The following is a 20,804-nucleotide window of genomic DNA, read 5'->3' on the forward strand; positions in this document are numbered from 1 at the left end:
TTCACCTGATGTCTGATGCACCACAATGTAAGTGAATATATGTGTATATTTCTGAAGAAATGTGTGAAAGTTTCCCTAATCACCCTTAAATGTCATTCTGATATGCAGTTCTTAGTACGACAGCAAGGAAACACATTAAAACCAAGTAAACCCTTATTTATACAGATACAAAAATGTCTGCTTACAATGAGCATATTTTTTTTTCCATGTTGAGTCTGCACCCTGTGCAGTAAATCATGACTCATCTTATTATATTCCACTTGAGTATAATCACAAGTGCATGACATAATCTGATGTTAAAGTCCATAGCTGGTGCTATCTATGACTGACTTCCACTTTGATAGTGACGTTGTTGTTTTATGCCAGGTTTTATATTTTCATTTACAGAAACTTTGTGAAATACAGTGCGGTCAAAAGTCTATTAGACTACTTGTTGTCAGTAAACCTCCATTTTCTATTTGTTAAATGTGAAACCATTAAAATAAATATACCCTTAGAATTGATAATATCAGCTTAACATTTGAATCTTTAAAAAAATGTCCATACATTTCAGAACATAAGGCCGTTGACAGGGAATACAGTTATGATAATAAACCACTAAATCAATAAATAAAATTGTCACTGGTTAAGAACAAATTAGTGGACGCTAAGCAAAAACGAGATGTAGGAAAAATGGTTAGATGTTATATGTACTCAGTGAGACTTGAAAATGTATATTATTTAAGGTGGAATTCTGGGGATGAATTCGGGAGTCAAACAACCTGATGGAAGAAACTCTTTCAGTGTCACTATAATTAGCTGTGTAAGGCTGATACTCACAGCTCAAGTGAAAATTAAAGATTGTTATCAGTGTGATAAATGCTTGTTGATAATAACTACACGAAGAAACACATATATATTTAATGACTATGTAATTATTATAATAATTGATAATATGATATAATATAATACAATATAACATCATAAAGAACAAATCACATGTGTTTTGGTGTTTTTAGAGAAAACTCACTGTGCAGGGATCTGGAAGGTGAATGGGTTGACATGGCACCCTTGGCCAACAACACAACTGCCTGAAAAGCAATAACGCTGATGGTGTCCGCAATGACGCATAACAAGGCAAAAAAAAAAAGTGAATTTAGCTTCCATGTTACTTGCAGCGTTTTTCTCTGTCGAAGGGAGCAAAACGTTTGATACAGTGTGGTGCATTGTGTTGAATCAGTTCAGCCAAGAATTCAGCTGTTTGCATGGTAGGTCTTTGTCATCATTATCACTATAATCATCATCATCATCATCATATAGATTACATTCACCCCTTAGTGCGCTCCAACTATTAATTTAGTCAGATTACAGAGTACGGTAATATACACAGTTAAACTACCAACAACTATGTGACAACACAACAGGATAAAATACATTGTGGTAGTTAAGAGGAAAAAATAAGAACAACTACAAACACATACTTGATTTAATGACATATTTCTTATGCAAACTGTAACAATCTACATTGGAAATACTCATTGATAATACAATCTTTGGTATCTTTAAGTGGCAACAACATTCAAACAGTAACATATATTTTCCCTCCTTCAGTTTGCTCAGTCATACAATGAAACGGCACACATTTCTGATAGAATTCTACAATAATCCACAGTGAATGGAGAAAACACATGCAATTGAATAAAGGCACTTAACTGCTATGAGAGTTTCATCAAAGCAAGCTTTGTGTCTTTGGCTTATATTTAACATACTGAATAGTCACTTGCTGTATAACAAAAACACCATGGTGAATAAACTTTTAAACCTGACATGACATTTTATATAATTTGAGAACCAACACTGACAACAATTTCAAATAGGTCCTGTGAACACACAGCGGTCAAGGAGTAAAACATGGAGGAGTGTTTAACAGAGTGTTCAGTTTTCTTTCTTTAAAACAGTAAACATTTGTTTGTTGTGGTACAATGATATAATAAAGTAAGGCCAGCTGTAGTTACTATAACACATGGAGATACATCAATTAGTCAACAGTAACATAAACAGAGATAAAACCTGAATGTTGCAAGAGAATAAAATCTGCTTATTAACATCAAAATGAGTAAAACAGAAGAAGAGACATATTCTTAAAAAAAAAAAATCACAAAACTAAAGTTCCAACACAAACTGTGTGTTGAGCTGTAAACATTTAACGCTCAGTCTGACACTAAAACCCTGAGAGCTTAAACTCCAGTCTGAGATATTACAGTGTGTAGCCCGACAGGAAAGCATTCCTCCATGTATGTAATATTGAATTGAAAACAATTCACTATATGCACACATTTATTGATGAATATTGTGGGGGCTGAGGGTCTACAGGGGTATCGCACAGGATGATGGGAATCATCACTGTGACCTCAAAGGAATACGACACTTTGAGGCTCACCTATAGGAGACACAAGAAAACAAGACACAGACATCATGAGGCTGTATTAAAGAACCAGATAATGATCAAATTCTGATCCACTGAAAATCAAAACACATACAGTATTATTACTTCATGTTATTATATTGTTTAGAGGTATTTCAAGTGAATCAATAATTTCTTCCAGCATCTTAAAAGTCTGCACCTTCAGAACATCAGTGTGTCGTTGGTACTAACCTCAATAAAGTATTCGACCTCCAGGATATCACAGTTAGAGATGGTCAGCGATGCAGACGAGGGTATAGTGAGCATGAACTCAGTGTGCACGTCAGTGGTGTGAGGGCTGATGGGCTGACCGATCGAGGAATTCAAGGTTTTGAAATAAATCCTCCTGCTGACCCTGTTGTGGGTGTAGAAGCCCTGTTTCTGCTTCAGTTTTAACTTTGGGGTAGCCAGTCGAGACGAAGCATTGCTGAAGTCGCAAATTATTTTTGCAGTTTCACCTGAAGGAAGAGCAGACGCAAAATTCAAAATTTTCAAGCCTCACTATCATAATGATGATGGGATGGATGGATGGATGGATGGATGGATGGATGGATGGATGGATGGATGTATAGATAGATAGATAGATAGATAGATAGGTAGATAGGTAGATAGATAGATAGATAGATAGATAGATAGACAGATAGACAGATAGATAGATAGATAGATAGATAGATAGATAGATAGATAGATAGACAGATAGATAGATAGATAGATAGATAGATAGATAGATAGATAGATAGATAGATGGATGGATGGATGGATACAATACCAGGGGTGAAGGCTTTTTTCTCTGAGCTGGCTGTAACTGTGATGGGACCTGAGGCACACCACAGGAAGCACACTGTCATACTGTTCCTGCCCGAGAGAGGAGCCTGCAGAAAAACAACACAGAGGAGTTGTGAGGGACGGACATCAATGCATCTGATGACACCAGTTAGCAATCCCCCCTCCCACTTCTCTACATCACCACATAGCAGCAAACACCTACTAATCACTCACCGACAGCACCGGCTGGTTGATATCAATGCGGTTCAAGAAGCTGAGCTCGGTCACAATGTCCTTGGACAGATGCCAGGGTCTGTGGATGCTGACTGTCAAGGTGTACACTATCTGCCCATGAACCCCATGGAAGGATGTTGGGAAGTCTCTGCGTTGTTACAAAATACATATTTTTCAAAAATTGGATATAATCAGGACAGATCCAACCTGGAGACAATACAAACATCTTGGTGCAGAACACAGATTCAACAAGCTCAGATGTCGGAGAAAACCATGTAAAAGCATCTTCGGGCCCTGCGATCACATGGTGGATGAAAACAATAGTGACGTGCCTCAGTTTAGTAATCAGTCTAAAGGTAATGGTAATCTGTGCACATCAATATACCAGACAAGCTGTTGGCATGTCCGGGGTATCACTCTGTGGAAGTGAGAAAATACTGCATGTCGTTGTCCACTTTGGGTGAACTGGCCCTGTGGTCATTTAACTACTAGATGGAACTTCATGAAAACACGTGACATGACATGTAATATTTCTTCCAGATGCCCATCAGTTCTTTCAGAACTACTCATTGAATAAGCTTCACCGTGGCTTTATAAACACAATGTTTATTAATATTTCAATAACTGCCCTTTGACAGATCAATGGTACACAATACAACCATGAAGCCTGCCAGCAGTGTCCTCTAAGTTATGAGATTTTCTCTGCAGTGGAGCGAGGGAGGACATATTGCACAAATGACCAGTCAGAACTTGTGCTTAGCTTTTTACAGATGTATAGAAAGCTGTGCATTACTCAGTACACCATAGTCGCCCTTTGGTGGTATGCATCTACTGCATGTTGCAAAAGATTCATTGTACACACAGCTGTGATGTGATTTTGGCAAACACTAAACCACACAGACATATGGTCAAAACATCATATTGCCATAACTTTAACTGATATTGGGATTGAGTAATGTCTTTAACTAAGTGTGAATAATCCCTTTTGAATCACATCTCAATGGATGATGTGACATTAGTTGTCTTCCATCTTTGCGGAGGGGCATCTCTGCAGCACCACAGCGTGCGGCTATTCAGAATTAATTTATCAGTCCCACAAAACGGGGAAATCTGTGACCTTTGCACTGCAGAAAATTGTTCAATATATTTCCTAAGTGTTTATTAGGGAGACTTCAGGCTTAAATTCACTGTTTGATGAGATGGATCATTTTGAAATTGTCTTGATCTAAAATTAAAAAATTGTAAATCATCATCTGTTATAAAAGCTAACTGTCCATTAATCTCCTCGTACTGGGAGATTCACAGTGACTCGATACTCCTGGAAGGTGAGCTTATTGATGAGCTGTCCCATAAAGCACAGGCACCCTTTTCTTCCTTGATTTTATTTGCTTTTATTCATCGAAATAGGGCAGAGGAAGGAATACGAAGCAACTAACAAACAGAAGTGATACATTGTGTGATAATAATCCTGTTGTTTTGGGGTTTTTTGCCTCGAGAGCTGATTTCCTGTCCAATAACAGATCTCTCACACAACATCCAGAGCTAACATTGGAGTGTGACCAGATTTCAGAAGGCCTGCAGTGCAAAGGTCATCAAACGTTTCCATGTCAAGGACTCCGAGACTGATGGGAAGTATTTATTCAAATCCCCATTAGCAGAACATGCCTGTGCCTCTAGCCTTCTTGGGTTCCCAAGCTTAAAATAAATACAGACACGAAATAAGAAAATGTTTCAACCTGGCTGATTATCTGGATTAATCTGGAATTTCCTATCATTACTGGCATTTTCTTTGTCCAATTGCTAAAAAAAAAATAACGAAATTCAAAAATGTGCTACTCTGCCTCTGTTGCAGCATCCTCTCTGTGTCTGTAGTCACCACTCTGTGGTCTCGCTCAATGTTCCGCCCACAACAATATCTGACTGGTTGCACGTCAGAAGTAACAGAATATCAACACGGAATAATCTGAATCTGCAAGAGCTAGTAACTGCCTGTTAACAGGCAGAAACCTCGGAGCACAACAGGACTCAGTATATACATAAAACACGTGAGTAACTACCTAAAGATTGGACTCAATTACAGTACCTGAGTGAGTGGCATTTAGTTACTTTCAATCACTGGCTGATATAAATTGTGAGACTACATCAGATGTATATTGGTTCCAAATATGGATCTCTGTCTCCTTTGATTACTAACAACTGGAATCAGTATCAGCTCTTAGAAAAATCTTATCGGTCAATCACGAACAAAAACAGTGAGAATAAAGGACCCCTGGATGTGCCCGGACCACAGCTTGTGAACCTCTCAACCACTGCTATACTGAATCTTTAAGTGAGGTGAGAATATCTGCTTCTAACAGGCAGTGGTGGAATGCAACAAAGTACATTTACTCAAATACTGCACTTGGTTACATTGTTCTATTTCTATTTTCTGCTTTCACTGCTTTCACTACACTCATTTTGGAGGCTGCTATAGTTCCTTTTGCTGCAGGACATTACTGGATCACTTTAAGTTACTACTCAAAGACTGCTTGCTGCATGTGCATCTGCATGCCACAGCAGCACGTTTATAAATTAATGAAAAATAAATAAATAAATAAAATAAGACTACTGATTCTGATTGACAAAAAGATGATTGAATGGTCGACCCGTATGACGCAGCATGTACGCATAAATGTATGTATAATGTACTTTTATTTGTAGCCTATTTCTGATACTAAAGTACATTTTTTTTCTCACAAATACTTTGGACACTTTAGGACAGAAATCTTTACTTTTAGGCAAGTGTAACTTCTCTGTACGTGTGTGAGACAGGGAGAGCTGCACACTTTATGTACAAAGTGCTCAGTACCAGTATGTATGTATGTATGTATGTATGTATGTGTAAGTGTAGTGTGTAGTTCTGGCCAACACGGCTTCCCACAGTGGGCAGCTCAGGCGCACATACCCCTGCGGGAGCTGACATGTGAAGGGATACACATGCGTGCCAGCTTGAAGCTTCGTCCCACCAGCAGCTGCAAGACGAAAACACACTGAGTGACTCTGCTCAACAATGACTGACCGTGTCCAGACTGTGTCAGTGACTTCCTACCGCTGTTTCCTCGCACGATGACGCCTTGTAATTTAAAGAAGTCCAGATTTGCTGTGTAGTTCCTCCGGTTTCGCCCTGAACCAGAGGACCAGTGCACGTGCGCCTTTCCTTTCACTGCCATCGTTATGGAAGTAACGGTGGTCTCCTTTGAGAGCTCGAAGGAGATGTTTCCTGTTAGCAGATCACCACTGGAGAAAGTGCACCTCTCGTTCAGAGCGTTCAGATTGATGTTGAGGAACTTGATCTTTTGCTCGAACATCGCTGAGATTCGAGTTGAGGCTGAACTAACAACAATCCGAAGAGGAGGCAAAACTTTCCTCGCGGTGAAACAGCCTGTTTGGTTAAGGTAAAGCGAAGGGAACACCCGTTTCAAAATAAACAATGAGTGCAGTATTGCGCATGCGCAGGACCAGCTCTGATTCCAGGCGGAGACGCACAAGTGTCACCCTGTCATGATAGCTGAAGGTCTCGTGCACACATGTAAACAAATCCTTAAGTTACCTGCAGCACGCTTCACACCAGCAGCTCACTCCTGTCTGCTGCTGGTTACCTTAGAATGCAACACCAGCCAACAGCCCTGCAAGGAAAGTCCCAGTGTGACTGCAAAACATGTTTGTGAAATGGTACACGCCAAACTCTTTCTCTTCGTGAGGTTTACTCATCGATTTTCAAACATAAAATCAAGTGTTTCATTACACGATTTAACTAATGTACTATGTAGAAACAGCAACAACAAACATGATTGTAAGGATCATCTCATTTCCTCCGTCCTGAAATAATTAGCAGCTTGTTTTGTGCAATGTTTTGTCGCAATAATGTTTCCCACATGGAAAAAAAAAAAAAAAATCTCAGAAGTACTTTAAGTAGTTTAAAGAACTTCATTAAAGATGCTCGTCTACTGTACTGTCGCTGTATGGAGAGGTAATAAGAAAAGTATGAATAGAAAAAAAAGATATATAGAAATAAGATTAAGTAAGAATCTAACCCTAACCCCACAAATTGCATTTTCCTTTGTGAAATGTAAACACCACTAGTTCTCTTCCTGGCGTGCTGTATATGTATTGCATTATGTCAAGTATAAAGTCATTAGGTTAATGTTTTTATAAGAATTGAATTAATTTATCATGTGAGATCAGAAGATGATAAACGGCAACATGATTCACTTTGTCTGAGAAAAAAGTGTGGTGTGTTTTACAACTTTTTAATTGTTTTTATATATGTATTTAATATGAATTACTAATGTTTTCATGTTCATATCTGGTTGTCAGTTAAGACATTTTAAAACACATCTTTGAAATGGACTTCTAAATGCTGGTTAAGACAGTGAACTACCAAATTGCTGTTGCTTAGCATGTATGAGCCCTGCAAAAGAGCCAGAATGATTTGAAGGACTTTATTTTGCTTTAGATAAAAGAAAATGTCATGTTTAAGAATGGAGTGTAGTTTTTGGTTCCGCTCGCTCAAAATACAAAATACTTATATAATTTCTTGCCTCCACATTCATGTATACACCGCTGAACGGTAGTTTTGGTTTTACTCACTCAGGTCACAGGTGTCATTTGTACCTGGGATGCTGAGGACATGTCACCACCAGTCTTTGACATGGACACTTTTGTCCCCATCACTTCAAAAGCAAAATTTAACAATTAAAATGGTTTGCAACATGAACCAACAAATAGGAATACTTGGAAAGAAAAAAGAAAAAAAAACTGTCTGCTGGAGATTCTGGTGTGAAATGTACAGTTTTAACATACAACCTGATAAGTAGGCCTGCAGTAGTCTATAAACTAAGGTTAAACAACAGTCTACAACGTGCAGGAAACTGTTACTATGCATGATATAATATATATGTTCAGCATACACTGAAAACTCAGAATGTAATACATTAGATGGACTGATCAGCTAGAATAGCAACGAAAATGGCAAACAGCTTTCTACAGATAAATAAGATAGAACTTTATTAATCTTATATTATCTTATTATGGTGCATAATAAGACAGTGATTTACAGCTGCGTGCTTGAGTAGTTTCAGAGTTCCACTCTCTTCTTCAGATATCTGATCTTGTGGCGGCCCCTGGTGGAGATTGACAGGTGTCGTATTTAAAGTTTAAATGTGTGAATTAGTTGTGTGAAATTTTAAAAGAATAAATTAATAATTTAATTTAATTGAATTTAATAATTATAAAATAAATGATTAAAAAATTCAATTAATATGGGTTAAGAATTAGACTTATCTAATCCCTGCTCAAATTCATCTGCTCTTGCGCTCACTAACAGATATTTACAGTGTATGTTCAGAATGAGTCAGGATTGGTTGAACATGACTCATGAACATATTTCTACTACTACTACTACTTTCTCTCTACTCTTGCCTCATACGATATTATCGTTACCTCATATTACATCAAATCATCAAAATTGCAGATGCTGAAGATGTTTTTATAGAATATTTACGCTCAACATTTACCAGCACATTCACCAACAACCACCGCAACACAACATGATGCTCAGGTTTTGGGAAGCATGTTGTGGTACATTTGAAAGCAGTAAAATCTTCTCCATCCTTCTCATGGTGAATAATTTACAGTCTAGAATGCCCGTCTTTTTATCCAATCAGTGAAGGCTTGAGATCAATCCAGAGGAATAGGGACAATGTTTCAGCATTAACACATTAACAGATTAACATGTTTCATTCGTTAACATTTATTTGGCGTCTCAGAGATGAAGTGAATGTGAAAATTGGTCAGAAGCTGTCGGCATGTCTGGGCATCACCAGGTGTAAGTGAGAAAATGTCTTTGTCTCGTCTTTTTGGAGTGAGCTGACCCTGTTTGTTAACCACCAGATGGCACTGAATACCTTATCCTGAAGCTGTCTCTGCATCATGTTACACACCGTGACTGTAGAGAACTTACTCACAACATGACTTTGTCATTTCAAACCCGTGTGTCATACCTCTCCCATATGCGGTCCGGTCTTTCAGAAGTATTCCTGGAATAAGACTCATGGTGGTACTGTAAACATGATGTTTTTTAATGCTTTAATAACAAGAAGTTAAACTGCCCTCTCATAGGTTAATGGTACACAATACAGCCATAAAATGCTGATAAAGACCCATTAAAACTGACAGCGTAGGTGTATAAAAACTCCTGGCACAAGTGAACCGGACCACACATCTTTTCATACTTGCTGTCTTGCTCTGTTTGAGGCGGGGATAGACCTGCCAGCAGCTTGCTTCAAATTATGAGACTTTCTTCGAGGTGTGGCGAGGCACAACATATTGTACAAATGATTTGTCGGAGATTGTGTATGGCCTGCTACAGATGTGTGGAAGTAGCACATTGCTCAGTCAACCACGCTCACCCCTCTGGTGGTGAATGCTGAAAGACGTTTAACTCACTCATGTTTTAGAGAGAATTCAGCTTAAGAATATTAGGACGTTAATTCAAACCATTTCCATCACACCAAACCATTAATATGAAGTTTGTAAGACCTCCAGCCATTGTTGAATGGTTCAGTGTATACCATGTGGGTCTTCAGATCAGAGTCATAATGTAGCATTTTGAAACAGGAAGAGGCAGAGGCCACTTCAATCAACACACGTTAATCATCACTGCTGTTATTCCGTCTAACTGTCCATTAGCTTCTTCAAAGACTTCCAAACAGTGGAAAGAATTTCTTGCTGAAATGGTCCTGCGAGACTCAGGCGGCGGCTCAACACTCCTGGAAGTCGAGCTAACTGATTAGCTGTCAGGCAGAGCACAGGCCACACTTGTTTTTTTTGTTTTTGATCACTTTCACTCATCAAAGTAATTAACAAGAAATGATGAAAAAATTGAGACAATACACAGTGTGCCACTAGCCCCGTTGCATTTTTAACGTGTAATAACAGATCTTTGACACAAAGCCCTGAGCCTAACGTTATAGTGTGACCCTGCGGCAAATCTTTTGTCAACCGTGAGAACATCGGCTTCCGGGAGGTGAGATGTTTCATGCGCGGTCTTGTGAGAGGCGGCCGCTTGCTGTAAATGTGGAAGTTTGATGGAGATTAGTGGTCTGCTGTCAAGTAAAAGAGTCTTAGTAACACAATCTCTCGATGCTGAGCTACATGTTGGACATGCATGTGTGTGTGTGTGTGTGTGTCTTTGGACGAGTGCACTCAAACACACGACCATTTATTATAGGCTTTAGCTTTAGCTGTCTCTGATAAGGGCACCTATCAGGTTCAGCTGAGCTCACGGTGACTTGAATTTGCCTGCCAAGTCGGTAAACCAACCACTCACAGTATGACGGCTGCACACACACCCACACACACATCTATCTCTCCATCCATCTCTTTATCTCATAGATGTCACATCACGCCGTTAATTGGATCAACCAGTCGGCAGCGGTTGGTATTTGGATCCAGCCGTGTCCAGCACTCGTTGGACTTCCGTCTTGATGGCAACTTTATTTTTGTTTTTCTTGGTTAATTTCTTTTTGAAAAACTCATGGTGTTTGACTTCATCTCAAATAAAACTGAACCTTGTTCAGTACTTCGTCTGATACTAGGCATCCTGATTCTGCCCTCATCAGCTCCCATAATGAGGCAGCTGGTGTGCACAACATTTTTTTTAAGTTTCCAATCCGTTTTTCTTTTTTATGTGAGGTCAAACGGAGTAATTACCTGAACTCACTCTGCTTTGTCATCATTATCCCACCTATTTTTGCTATGTCACCCAGGCAGACTCTGTTGTTTGTCGTACAGGAATGGAGTAGACGTTTCAGCTTATCAGACCTAAATCCAAAGTGAAGTAGAAGAACCCAGAGGATAAGCTGCGTTATTGATCTGTAGTTTCTACACACCGCCTCTCTCCTCTAGTTAATCCACGGGGTCAGCTCTAATGACATTGAGGAGCTCCTCTGGCAGTCGACACTGCTGCCATTTGCAATTTAGATGGAAGGAAAGGAGAAGAGGAGGCAGAGGTGTAAGAGGGCGAAAGTGTAGAGGGGAAGCGAAGGAGAAAGGAGACAGGGGAGGACAAGAGGGCTGAAAAAAGTGAAAGGGAATGGAAGTAAAATACAGGATGGATAAAAGGACAAGACAGGGAAGGGGGCGAGAAGGTCAGGGGGATATTAAATAAAAACAGAATAGGTGGATTTGAGTGAAAGAACATGTGTCACTGCTAATGTTGTCATGTCACGTCTTACACATTAAATACTCGTAATAAAACATTCGCTAAAGGAAAAGTCTGACATTTTGGGAAATAGGCTCATTTGATGTTGTTGTTTGCTATCATTATCTAAATATGAAGTTTCCACCAGCAGCCTGTTAGCTTAGCTTTGCATAATGATGGGAAGCGCAGACGAAAGCTAGCCCTTCTCTGTTCAGTGGAAGAAGATGTCCACCCATCAGTGCAGCTTATGCACACCATTAATACTTTGTGCAAATACGGAAGTGTAAAAACAATTAGCCCTTTCACAGGGTTTTCCGTGCCACACTGTTTTTTGGCAGAGAGCAGTGACTTCACCCTGACATCACGCTAACATTCACCTCAGAGGTGATTCGCATTGCAGGGATTTGTAAAATCAGCAAACGTAATTATTTCTATTGTCATTTTGTCTAATTAGTTAAACGCAGTAATCTAACCAATCTGATGCTTCTACAGTGCTTATTTTCTGTATCGCTATGCCAGGGTCTTTGATATACACCCGACAGCAACACTTTGAACTAGGATTGGGCCGATGATGGCTGACTACCACTGACTACCAATCCCCTGACCATGATAACATCGTGATGCAAAAAGCTCCCTGCCGCAGACCGCGAAGTGTCCCCTCAGAGGTGCCATAGGGCAAGAGTTGTTGTTGTTTGTGACATGTGGGGAGAGGAAATGAAAAGAAGAATGTTGCTGCTCTGTGCACTAACATTATGTCTCCATGTCCCATTCATTATTTTCTTATTACACCAGCTCAGTTAAGAGAACCCAAGACACTCGGCTAAATTTGTGGCAGCGGTGTTTCTTTTCCCGCGGGCCGCTGTTTCTCTCAGTCATGCCGTTTTTACACAGAATCTTATTAGCTTAGCTTCCTTGGCTAGTCAGCCAACGTTGTTTTTGGCATCATGTCTGAGCAACAGCGGGAAACAAGCTGTGGCTACAGTGGCAAACTAATACACAACTGCTGCTTTAAGACAACACATTGCCTCAAATTCATAAACCACAATGCCATTGTCCATCACTATGTTTCACAGTAGACATCATATGCCCATTCGGCAGACATCGCCCAACCCTATTTCAAACTGCTGGTTTGGGGTAGATTCAAGTTGTCATTAGTCCGGCCAGATGGTCTCCAACCAAGCTCTAGTAAAACTTTTGTTATCAATGTGACATTTAAGCTTTAAGTATTAATTTTAGATGAATGAGATGGATGTACTTTGAAATGACCTAAAAAGACCTGAAAAGCTCGTGCATGATGCCAGCTAAGTTACTGTAAACAGACACGGGTTAGTCCTAGAAACAACCGCCTGTGAAAAGACATGATGTGCAAACAAGGGACTTTCAGAGGTGCTTCGAGGTGGATTTTGTTACCTTCAGGCAGAGCCTTGTTTCCAGTCCTTATGCTAAGCTCATCTCACTGGCCACTGGTGATATCCTCATATTTACTAAACACTTAAGAGTGGTATCAATCCTCTCATCTTCTGTGACTCTCCACAATAAATTGAATAGGCCACAGTGAGCTTCCTAAAAAGGCAATCTTTTCTTTTGGCCAAAATCTGTATGAACTCAAATGTCTCAGTGGTGGAAACATTCAATTGAAATTAAGCTTCAGAATTAAACCAAAGTCAAAATACTTTAAATCTTGTGTTTAATATCTGCCTCTTCCACTACGAAGTATGTTGAGAGGAAAGGGTTAACAATGTCACATTTGTGCTGTTATGTGCTCTTTTTTTTTTTTTTTTCTTCACCCAGCAAAAAAATTCCTGCGGCAAAACAGGAAGGCGCAGAGGGAACAGTTAGCAGCCCTAATCTTGTGCAGATCCTGTGATAGCTTTCTTCTCCACAAACAATGCCGGTCAGGGCTGAGGAGGCTCTGGAGGGGTGTTGAAAGACCCAACAACCAGGCAGAGTCAAGCTCGTTTGGCACCCTGTGACTGACTCAAACAGTCAGACGTGTTCATGTGGGACCAGGAAAAGATCAGTTTTGGTCATCCCTCCCACTGTTGTTTACTCTCTGGTTATATTACATGTAAAATTGATTTCTCTTTCCAAAGCACAAGAGTACAGAATGTCCAGTCTCTTCTAGCCCGCTGTCTGTGTGTGTGTGTGTGTGTGTGTGTGTGTGTGTGTGTGTGTGTGTGTGTGTGTGTGTGTGTGAGAGAGAGAGAGAGAGAGAGAGAGAGAGTCTGTCTGTTTAAATCCAAGTCTGTCTGTGAGTCAATTCAGTAACAGTTTGTCCATCTAATAACTGTTATAAATGAGTCTAACAATGGGAGAAGAGTCGTTTGGGGTTTCCTGAAAAGTTCACCACATCATGAGGTCAGAGTGAAAGAATCTCTTTTTCGAGAAGAGCATCACAGTTTCGCTCACTCTGCGGCCAGACTTTAAAAGCTAATACTGCCACCATGATGTCATTACCACAGGGCCAGCTCTACGGCTAATGAGTCAGGGACAATATGGAGTGTCGTAACGTCGTCGACGTGTACTCTCTGTCTGGCTCTCTCCCTGTGGTTAACACACAAACACCCCGACACCCAAATACACAAAATGAAACTGCCAGCCCGGATGTTATATTCATGACTGAAGTTCATGTCTAAAGCAGTGCTCCATCGCAGAGTGGAAGAGTTACCTCGATAAAACAAAAGAGGTGCTTTGTTCCATCGCCAGGCTAAATCCTCCCTCAGCAATTACCGTTCACCTTCCAAAGACCTCGGCGAGGAACAGAGCAACACTCTTTCTTTTAAAGCAGGCAGCGGAGCGTGAAGACACGAGCGTTCTACGGGCAAAACCAGATCACTCTTCTGTTTCGGCTGGCTGTACTGTAAGCTTTCAGCTAAACGTTGAGATTCTCTCGCTCCCTCTTTGTGTGCTGGTGTCTGCAGCCAGTATGTTGCTGGCAGATTTGGATTTTTGTTAGGAAAAAAATTGATATCAAAGATTGGTAGATAAGTCTGCATCTTAATATGATTGTAGGCGTTTCAAATTAGGTCGATGCACAGAGAGACATACTGGAATGACGTGAGTTAAATTCTGCAGGCATGTGACACTTAAAGGTTCCGTGTCTAGGATTTGGGGGGATCTATGGGCAGACATGGAATACAACACTCATAATAATCGATTTTGTTTTCAATATTTTGTTTTCATCAGTGTATAATTAGCCTCTCTGAAAGGTTGTGTTTTTGTTACCTTAAAATGAGCCATCTAGATCTAGCGAGGGACTGGGACCCCTGTCACAGAGTTTGCCATGTTTCTACTTAGATGGCACAATTTATCGCAAAATAATAATATTGTAGTAATAACAAATGGGCGGCTGTGGATCAGGGGTAGAGCCGGCGTCTTGATACTGCAATTGTTTGATAAAGGTATGACAAAATGGCACAATAAATAAGTATTCTAGTGCTGCACAAATCTTCTTGATGTAAGAAAATATGTAAGTCCCTAACAAATGTCACAACGAGCATTATTGTAATAGTGAGTCATATTTCCAATCGTGATAGGCTTTTTTGACCATATCGCACAGCCCTAGTCGGATGTATGATATTCTCATTTATAGTGAAGCCGGTGCAGCATATGAGCCAGTTACAGTTGTTCACCCAAGATTTTATGTGCCCTGGCCTGAAGATCGACGTATGTAAGCACACGTTTGTGTGGTACAGACCCCGGTAAATGTCACATCGTCAGAGTATAATTATTATTATATTATTTTTATCTTTTATTTTTTAACCAATCGCGCCGTCCTAGTTTCTAAAGAAGTCAAACACTGACTGTACAGAGGGACTTTTTCCACTCCTCCGGTACGCCTGGTAAGACGGGATGTGTGCAGTTTTTTGGTTTTTTTTTTACTTTTGGCTGTCGCTTTTCTCTCATATTATTGTAACTGCATTTCCTAGTACATTTTAACCAAGAGGTAAGTAGAAGTGTGCTGCTGTGAATGATGTGATGTGATAACCCAATGATATGTTGAGCTCGCAGACCAAGCCTTCAGTGTGTTTTGAGTCAGCCACACAAGCGCCTGTGTAAAGCTGTTCCGAGGCACTTTCCTGGACTGTGCTCTATGGCTACAAAAACATTTGTGTGGGTTTTTCTTTTCATACAAACATAAAGTAAGGCAGGTGCAAAAGCATGCACCCTATAGGCTCTAAACTCACACCATAATCACCACTCGAAGCTTTGCTACTGCGGGAGAAGAGAGTAAGTTGTCTGTCAAAGCTGGGTCAAATATTTGCCTTGAGCTGTCCGGCTGTTTCGAAACAAATCGTCCAGCCTATGATAGAGATCCTTGAAATCAAATCCAGCTGATCTCCCCTCTAAACTCCGCTTTATGACTCAGTGAAGAAAGAGACGCCATCACTCGAACCGCTATTGTCCTCAGTTTTACTCACCTCGTTCTCATTTCCTGTTTAAGGGGAATGCACTGGATCGCATTAAGAGGCAGTAAAACACCATAAAAGACAGGTTGTAATAAAATATGGAAAAGCCCCCCCTTTTTTTTGAAATGCTGCCTGTGACATATATTTTGTCCATGTGATGCATGACCGCTCTCCGCTGCTGTCTCTCACCGCACAGCCGCCGTAGTTGCGGTTGTTTACATCAGGGCCAATGGGAGGCTCCCAGACGCAAAGGGTCTGACAGTCTATCAGTGGAAGAGGGTAGTTAATATGGGCACACAACCTCTGTCCTGACCTTGATGCAGGACCATCCATCATCTAGGCTTAGAGAAGAGGATGAGGTTGAGAGGTGTACCCAGATGGAGGACACTTAACCAGGTTAGAGCCTCTACGTCCAGGCTGGTAAACAGCCTCTGTCCTGACTTTTTCCTGAGAGGTGAGCGGAGTGAGCATTAAGGAGAGAGACAGATACTGCTATCACGTCACAATGTTACAAATATGAACACATTGAGGGGAAAATATGTCAGCATATTTAAAAACACTTAGGTGTTTGTTATTTATGCAACATGTGCATGTACATGACAAAATAAAAGGTACAGCATTTTGTAATCGGTTTAATTACAAAGGCTCAAACGCTGAAAAACAGTGCACTCAAAGCTGTGTAACAGTGTTACTTCCACAGCTTCATATTAAAGATCTTATATGCAGGATTTAAAGATTTATGACTTCAGCACCCCCAAGTGGTAGAAAAAGAAAAATATACTATGACAGACAACAACAAAGACATGCGTCCCTCTCCCTTTGCCATTTTTCCGTTACATCTGCCGGCCTGGCTCTACTCGGTTTGGCTCGGCGCGGGGGCCTGGGCCATCGAAGAATCACTGCAAACAAAGTGGCTCAGTTACAAACATGTTTCATTTACTGTTACCTCTCTTTTCTAGCCCCCTCGTTATTTAGTAATTCAAAAGCTTTTATTATGAAACAGCATCAGAGGAAACATTGCATTTTCACTCCTGAAACAGCTGAAAGAGCACACAATAAAACAGCAAAACACAGCAAATGTCTGAAAGTGCAAACAGGACAAGAGAAACAAAAGAGATTCAGTTAGAAGCAACAAAAGTACTGACAGCTGAACACACTGAGTGAAAACATCTTTCTCTTTGGTTTCCTGCACAGACATGAGTTGAGTCTCAATTTTAGGAGAGATGGATGCTTGTTAAGGGTTGGTCACGGTCACGAGTCGTCATCCTCCCTTGAAGGAGGGGCGGCTTGGCCCTGCTCCAGAGCAGGTCCATCGCTGCCGTGGCCAGGCTCAACTCAAAACTGGTGATAGAAAAGCAAATCAGCGGATCAGCGGCTCGGATTGACTCGGCGCGGCCAGAAGTGCTGGTGGGAAAACGGCCAACGATCATAGTGTCTCTGTCAGTTCCACTCTATGCTACCATCAACTGTATTTCTGTAACTTGGGTTGGCAGGTAGGGTCTCCCAGGGGTAGTGCACAACTTGACAGCACTACGTCAAACTCCAACACTTATGCTGGTGAAACTAGACATCTTTTAGAGAAAAATTATGTCCGGATTTCCCTATGGTATCTGGACAGATAGCTTTATCTGTTGCCCCTTCGTAATCGCCAACAGCGGCTATTAGCTAGATAGCTCATCTGACAGTACAGCTGATGATATTGTTGTAGAAACTTTTAATTTTTATTTGTGACCTGTGTTGCGCTCAGACACTGCACAGTGTTGCTTTGAAACTACTTTAAATGATGTATGAAGACATGAAGCTGTAAACATACCACTGACATATTATCACCTAATTAAGCAGCGTTATCATTTGCAATGTTTTGCCACCCGTTCATCGTCCCTCTCTTTGAGCTCTGTTTGAAGTCTCCACCAACTCCCGGGAGAATTATCAGGCTTGTTAGTAGCCAAAGGCTCCACCATGTTCACCAGTCGGTTGCTGGCTTTGTCTGCCTGCTTTCTGTTGTTCAGCAGGTAGTGTAAACTGAGCTCTCAGAGCTTTTTCATTAAAAAACAGCCACCTGCTGTGTCTGGAAACAACACTGATAAGCACGAAGTGGTAAACTGTGACAGTCAAGTTGTGAGTCGAATAACCGAAACAGAGACCTGAGGGATGTGGACAAGCTCTGCAGAGCTGAGGGCAACTAAAGGGTAATAAACCTTTTACACATAAATCGTCATTTGATCCATTTTTGAGATAGATAGATAGATAGATAGATAGATAGATAGATAGATAGATAGATAGATAGATAGATAGATAGATAGATAGATAGATAGATAGATAGATAGATAGATAGATAGATTTTTCGTATTCTTCTTATTGTATTTTGTTGTATACTTCCACATTTTTGTCCTGTTTCTGTGTGAGTATGTATATATGTGTATAGTTCTGTCTGTACTTTAACTTGAGCATGTTGTTCTCTTTGGAGAATTCTGGCTTGGGGTCATCTCAGTATTGCAGATCAGAGATTGTGCTTCTGGCTGGGAGCATGAGGAGTTCTCCCCCCCCCGCCACACACACCCCCCCCACACACACACACACACACACACACACATGCACACACGCACTTGCCCAATCCCCACTCTCCCATTTTGTTTTTTGGGTAGCACTCATCTGCAGCCTTATTACCCAGAGTCCTCTGCGGCAGCCCGACCGGCGCTCCGCTGCTGGAGTGTTCTGTTAGACACATCAGCACCCAGCGCACGCTCGACCCAGCTCAGATCATCAGGAATTTCACCGATAGAAAACCTGCTCAGAATTCAGAAAAAGGCTGTGCATACGTTTAATTGTGATGGAGTTCTCCACCTCGGCTCAACTGCTCTTTTTCTCCGCTCAGTCCCAGGATGAAACACTGTTTCATCTCACCAGTGTAATTAAGCGAATAAATTAATCTACAACACATTCTTTTTTTTTTTTTAAAAGTCTATTTTGCATGTCTGAATCAGGATGGCTGAATTTTCTGCCCCCCCGAGGTATGTTTCAATCATCGGGGCAAATTGTGACTATTTAGTGATAATTACAATGGTTGTGGGGTTTTTTTGAGTTTACGTTTACATCTGCATCATAACCATTAACATCATATCTCATCGCTGCATATGACTCAGTCATCAAAATAAAGTGATGTCATCTGTATGATTTCGGAACATCTGTTGAGTAGAAATGCCAGAGGCCCTTTTAGTAATAAACCATTTAACAGCTGCCTAATTGCTGCATGAATCAGGATCATAGTCTGTAAATGCTCCAACAAACACTCTCTCTTATGTCGATGTGTGATTTCTTATGTCTCTGTCTGATGGAGTAGCTGAACGGCTGCTTGTGAGCAGTCTTTGTGCGTCCGAGAAGCTGCATCTTCTGGTCAAATTAGAACCAAATGTGATTGTATCAGAGCCACATGTTCAACTTAATTCCTTCAAGACATTTCTGCTTAATGTCACAATCATATTTCCCCTCCTACTTTGGGCTTTTATCATCGCTGCTGGAGCCTCACTTATGAAAATGTTCCGTGACTTATGCTTGAACTTTTTGACTGTGTGCTTAAGTTCGATTCGTAGAGGATGGCGGGTGTAAAATCTTGATTAAACAGGTTGCAACACACTAACTCTGATCTGTCAACCTCCATTCAACTTAAACTGGCAGCGTCTTGCGATTTCATATGATATTATACCAACACAAATGAGGGTTTAGTCACGAACTACAGCCTATAGACTAAATAGTTGGTTGACAAACAAAGCTGAAACACTTTCATCAAGTCCAGACTCAAAGGTAATTCCCACCTCAAAGTAATATCTTTACAAATAACTGCATATTCATTGTTTTGTGCTTAGCGAGGCCCTCGACACTGCTCAGCCCAATATCTGCTCAATATCCTAACGCTAGATAACCAGTGAAATAGCGCATTACACAGCACACATCATTGCATCCATAACAAACGCCTCGAGTCACAGTTCAACTTAAACACACCTCGGATGGTTGACTCCCTACACAGAACTGACAGGCTATTTGGCAAACAGGCCTTAATCCTTTAATTCAACCAGCACCAGGACATGAGAGCAGACACAGCAGGGCCAGCAGTTTCAGGACTGCTTAACTCTTGATGTCGGTTAAATCAGCGAGACGCACGATGTTACTAGAGATGCTTATTGGGATGTTTTCATGTCTTGCTTTCCTGTTGCATCAGCTGTTGAAAGCAAAAAAACATTTTTTTCACTCGAGCGCCGAGTTTGTTTCACAGCCCGGCCCGGGTGATCTCCGAGGCTGCGGTATTTCCATGTTGATTCCTGTTGGATCAACTGTGTTACCACTTCTGTACGTTGCCTCTGTTTACACCGCCGATCAAATCGCGCCCGGAGGCGAGTTGTTTGTAGAGAGACCATATTGGAAGCGCCATTGTGCTTATGAGAGCAATTTCTAAGTTTTTTCAGCCAGTCGCAGGGTGGAATTTGTAACTTTTTCCGCTGTTAACAAAAAAAAAAGAAAAAAAAAACCCTGGTTGGGACACCCTCTTCATCAGCAGCGAGGAGGGGGAGGAGGGGGAGGAGGGAACAGCAAATGTTGTTTGGAGCAGGCAGTTTCAAGACGCCCCTGGACCAGAGGAGACTGGGGACCGAGGAGTTTTGTTTCTTTCCTCCTGTGTACCATGTATGTGTTTGTGTTTACATGCGTGAGCCTGCCT

At 40.9% G+C, this 20,804-nt stretch overlaps 1 protein-coding gene across 1 annotated transcript; it reads right to left on the minus strand.

The window, feature by feature from the left end:
• Positions 1–1,447: 1,447 nt before the first annotated feature.
• LOC119020245 (arrestin domain-containing protein 3-like) lies at positions 1,448–7,306 on the minus strand. Its single transcript, XM_037099494.1, has 6 exons — positions 6,531–7,306; positions 6,387–6,453; positions 3,443–3,590; positions 3,213–3,315; positions 2,636–2,901; positions 1,448–2,419 (listed from the first exon to the last, which is right to left on the minus strand). Exons 1-6 carry the CDS (start codon positions 6,787–6,789, stop codon positions 2,303–2,305), a joined length of 960 nt encoding a protein of 319 aa, XP_036955389.1. The 5' UTR covers positions 6,790–7,306; the 3' UTR covers positions 1,448–2,302.
• Between the last annotated feature and the right edge of the window lie 13,498 nt (positions 7,307–20,804).

The sequence above is a fragment of the Acanthopagrus latus genome, chromosome 5 (assembly GCF_904848185.1).
Source record: "Acanthopagrus latus isolate v.2019 chromosome 5, fAcaLat1.1, whole genome shotgun sequence".
In the NCBI taxonomy this organism is placed as follows: Eukaryota; Metazoa; Chordata; class Actinopteri; order Spariformes; family Sparidae; genus Acanthopagrus; species Acanthopagrus latus.